This window comes from Rhynchophorus ferrugineus, unplaced genomic scaffold, assembly GCF_030347505.1.
Source record: "Rhynchophorus ferrugineus isolate W39M unplaced genomic scaffold, kcgeb_rfMv2 rfM1, whole genome shotgun sequence".
Taxonomy (NCBI): Eukaryota; Metazoa; Arthropoda; class Insecta; order Coleoptera; family Curculionidae; genus Rhynchophorus; species Rhynchophorus ferrugineus.
In genome coordinates this window covers 30,288,732-30,293,253 of record NW_027472580.1, presented here as the reverse complement: position 1 = coordinate 30,293,253, position 4,522 = coordinate 30,288,732, and the positions used below count along the sequence as shown (strand labels likewise).

The 4,522-nt window shown below is 30.8% G+C and overlaps 1 protein-coding gene across 1 annotated transcript; it reads right to left on the bottom strand.

Moving 5' to 3' along the window:
- Window positions 1–341: 341 nt before the first annotated feature.
- ALiX (programmed cell death 6-interacting protein-like protein AliX) lies at window positions 342–4,191 on the bottom strand. Its single transcript, XM_076419311.1, has 13 exons — window positions 3,925–4,191; window positions 3,752–3,870; window positions 3,571–3,698; window positions 3,357–3,510; window positions 3,170–3,294; window positions 2,996–3,097; window positions 2,479–2,698; window positions 2,302–2,425; window positions 1,912–2,245; window positions 1,481–1,855; window positions 1,273–1,422; window positions 1,075–1,216; window positions 342–1,023 (listed from the first exon to the last, which is right to left on the bottom strand). The coding sequence occupies exons 1-13, from the start codon at window positions 4,128–4,130 to the stop codon at window positions 695–697; spliced, it is 2,508 nt and encodes an 835-aa protein (XP_076275426.1). The 5' UTR covers window positions 4,131–4,191; the 3' UTR covers window positions 342–694.
- Window positions 4,192–4,522: the final 331 nt, after the last annotated feature.

The following is a 4,522-nucleotide window of genomic DNA, read 5'->3' as shown; positions in this document are numbered from 1 at the left end:
TTTGTGGTAGTGTTTAAGAACTAGATTCTTACCGTGAGCGCGTGCTAAGAATTGATGACAATAACGAATTCTTAAGTTATGAATTAATGCATACAACATAGTAATATCCGACAAGAAAAATAATTTCAGTCACGCCAGATATATTCTGTGATACCCTAAAGTGTTAGAACTAACGCCGAATGTCATAATTCGAAACCCACATTAAACAGTAAGTCCAGTCGGGATAAATCCCTTTAGTTCTTTACTTATTTGCTAAATTTCTAATATTAATTGTTTGCCAAAGATTATGGTTTATAAGTTCTATAGTCTTAAAAGGTATGAAGGATAAGTAAATATAACAATTGCAATTGTAACTATTGTATTAATTCTTTCAGGGGTAACATGATCTCTATAAATGCTTAACAATTGCTTATCTTCTATCATTTATATCTAAATCAATATATTTTTTTTAAACGAGAGAGGTTAAAAATAATTACTATAATCAATATATGCAAAACAATTCTAAAATTCACAACTTTTCAAAGCACCATCTTGATTTATTCAATTCTTATCAGTACCTCTAAATGTTTAATAAGAATACATTTTTAATGTAAACTTAACAGTTCCATTACTACAATCATGTGCAAATATTTTATACATAAGCTATATATATATCTAATTAGATGTAAATTTATTATATCAAACTTTAACCATTTTACCAAGGAGGACGTTGATATCCTTGTTGCTGTGACTGTGGGAAAACTCCTGGAGGGTAAGTCCCTGGCGGATAAGCCCCTGGTTGTCCCGATTGTGGAAAGTTGTAGTTATTAGGATATGGCAATGTCGCATATGGATTATATCCTTGAGGCATTGGTGGTGGTGCATAAGCTGGATATGGTGTATTAGCAGTTGCACCATAAGGTACAGGCATACCCTGTACATAAACTGGATAAGGAAGATTTGAGGGAACCTGAGGTGGTGCAGCAGGTTGTGGAGGTACTACATCAGATGTAGTAGATGTTGGTGAACTTCCTTTATTTGGGTCTAAAATAACATTGTTTTAATGCAAACACAAGTCAATGTTATATAAAATACCTGAATAGTAGCTAGGGGTGGAAGGTGTTGGAGCAGGAGTAGATCTACTAGATTCTTGCGTTAAATCTTTGAGCAATTCTTCTTTCTCAGTTTTTCTGGCAAAACAGAAGTCAGACACCTTATTTTGGAAAGTAACAAGTAACTGAAAAGCACATTATAATGAATTAGTCAGTTATAAAAGGTATCTATAAATAAAACCTGGGTTAAATCATTGTAAAACTTTGTCCCTTCTTTAAGGTTGTTTAACAAATCCCTAAATGCATCATGAGCAGCTGCTAATTGACACATCATTGCATCTCTACCACCACCAGATGTGCCTCTCTCTCTAGTAAATTCTTCATGTGCTGCCTGAAATATTAAATTTAATTGAATAAAGTTAACAGCGTAAGCATTATTTAAAACTAACTCTAATCCTAACAAGAAGATCTTTTTGTTTGTCAACACTTTCTGTTACTTGTTTCTGCAAATAACCATATGTTTCTTTTAAATTTTGATATGATAAAGCTGCTTCATTAATTGCACCATCTTTGGCTAAAGCCGACAAAAACTGATCTTTCATATCAGCAGTGGCGCTTTTTAAATCTGACTCAACAGTATCACGCTCAGCCTTTATGGTTTCAACTTCTTCCATCAATTGTCTTAATTGATGAACTGCAGAAGAGTTTCCTACACTACCACCATTCCCACTAGGTAAAGATGACTCCAGTTCTGTAGGAGATTTACTAAGTAGTTCCATCATTGCTTTGTGGGTATTGAATTTACTTTGGACGGTTTTGTCAGCCTGAAGAAAAATTTTATATAATTTAAATTCAACAATCCTTAATAATAATTCAGTACCTCAATCGCATTGTTTATTATTTGTCTGTACTTAGCAGCATTTGACCTAAACATTTCAGTTAGCTTGTCTGAAGGTGTTCTACTCCATTTTTCTTTAAATTGTTGTCTTAGAGAATCATCAGCAGACTTTTCCTCATTCAACATTCGATCTGTTTCATCAAGAATATCTTGATTCCGTTTTAGCAAATCTGGCAATTCTTCAATCATTTTACTCAATTCCTTAATTCCTCCTAAAGATGAAACAGTGACAGCTTTTTCCACAATAGATGGGGGAAGTCCAGTTGTAGAATCAGTCACTTCTATGGCAGCTGGTAAATTTAAACTAGCTAATACACTATAAAATGAAATAATAATGTATTTTTAATGTCATTTATATCTAGAAAATATTACCCATTGATTTCTTGAGTAGCTTCTCTCAATTTTGTAATTTCTGTATTAACTATTTCAGTTTTTCTTAAGTCGTAAGCAGCTAGAGCTTGATGTACTGCTACAGGTACTAAATTTGAAAACAAATCTACAAAAAACTATAATTATAAACATTTAAAATGAAAAATAATTGTTTTTTACCTTTAAAATTTTGAGACATTTTTTCTTGTAGAGGCAAAACTTTTGCCAAAGGAGCTTTACCTATTGCATCAAGGGATTTATAATCTGGAATTCTTTCATGATAAATAAAGTCATTGTCTTTCTCAACTTCTGTTAAATTCTTTTCAGCCTTGTTTAATAAATCTGTGAACAATGACTTTCCTGATCTGGACTGTGCAGCTTTGAATAATTCAATTGCTCTCTGAAATAACAGTTAAGTTATATTAAATTATTATTTTTAGTGCATTTTTCAATCAAGAATTATTTATTTTATGAAAATTACATCTATTAAAAATACATATTACATTTTTGTACTACATTTTATTGATACAACAAATTATAGTTTTATCACAAAAAAACAGGTATTTAAATCAAATATTATTCATTCAATTCCTTATCAAATCAAATTAATAAAATAATAATAAATAATAACATTGCAGACAGTGGCTTTTCATTTTTAAATGTCAGTATATAAATTCAAGAGTATTAAAGCACTCACCCTTAATCTAGCTATTTCCTCTCCTACATGTTTCTTTTCTCTACATACTAAACTTTGATAAAATTCTGCTACACCACTAAATGCTGCTTGCTTTCCTGCGATCTATAAAGAAAATTAAAAATTTTATATTGATATTGTCATGGATAAAAAAACAAATTATATAACAGTACTAACAATTGGTATCCATTCTTTATCCCAAATTGCTCTCAAATTATCCCTTTGAAATACTTTAAGACATTCAGCAAACAAATCTTCTGCTTGGGCAGCAAGTTTTGCAACTATGGGATCTTTCATATTATCTAGAGAAGAAATATAAAAATTAATCAATATTTATTTCCTCAGTTATGATTTCAATTATTACCATGCATAGCTTTACGAACAAAAATTTCTTGTGCCTGTGCTAGCATTAGTTGTGAAAGAGCCCCTAATGTATCTGGGTTAATATCAGGTGTAGGATCATGTTGAATTATAAGCATTATAGTGGATTTCAAATAGTTAAAAATTCCAGAAGATAGCTAAAAACAAATATGTATTTTAAAATTCAAGTATACAAATGAAAATAACTAATGACTTACTTGTAAAAGTTTAGCAGCTAACTTAAGACCATCATCACTTTCAATGCTTTGAGATGCTGCTACTGAGCTTTGTAAGGCAGCGATATTAAAAAGTATACATGCTTTTTCAAAACTTAGAGAAGTTACAGCTAAAAGATGACAGGATAAAATATATTTAATTGGTTAATAGCATCAGATTTACTTAAACTAGCCTTATGACCAAATATGTTTCCTTTATCAAAAGCATCTTTCCATTTAAATGGAACTTGCAATTCTTGAGGTGGAATCTTCGTTTCTAAAGAAGCTAACTGATCATAATATCTATAAAATTCCATAATTAATTCCAAAATCTAACAATAAAAGTATGATTCATACCCATAAATGATTTCCAACGAACTCTCGTATTTCTCAAAAGCTTTGGCAATTGCATTACTTCTGAGCTTGGAAAATTCATTTACAGCTTCTGTACAATTTTCTGGATTATCTGCCGTACTATATCTTGACTGTATTAAATTTTTTAGCGGTGTAAATATATCTACATCACTTGGTTTTTTTAAAGGAACAGACAACAAATCAGCCATCTTAGAGGACTTGACACAAACAACAAAAATAGATCTGACAGCGATGAATAGACAAGGAAAGTGAATATATTGTTATGTCTTCTTACAGTAGGGATGGGAAAAAATATCGGTATATAATAGGAAAAAATATCGATATTTTTAAGAAAAAATAAAAATAGGGAAATGGCTTAAAAGCCTGGAGCAGAAGAAGGTCAATACGCGTATCGAACTTTTGTTTTAAGATTTCTGCGCTCCGGGAATAAAGTGAAATTAGGTGGAAAAGTACGGTTGTTGAGGGTTTTAATACCGATATTACTCTACAACTAAAAATTGGATACTTTTATTTACAAATATCGATACTTGATTAAAAAAATTGAAAATTATAGGTCCATAAATACCGATATATAACCTAA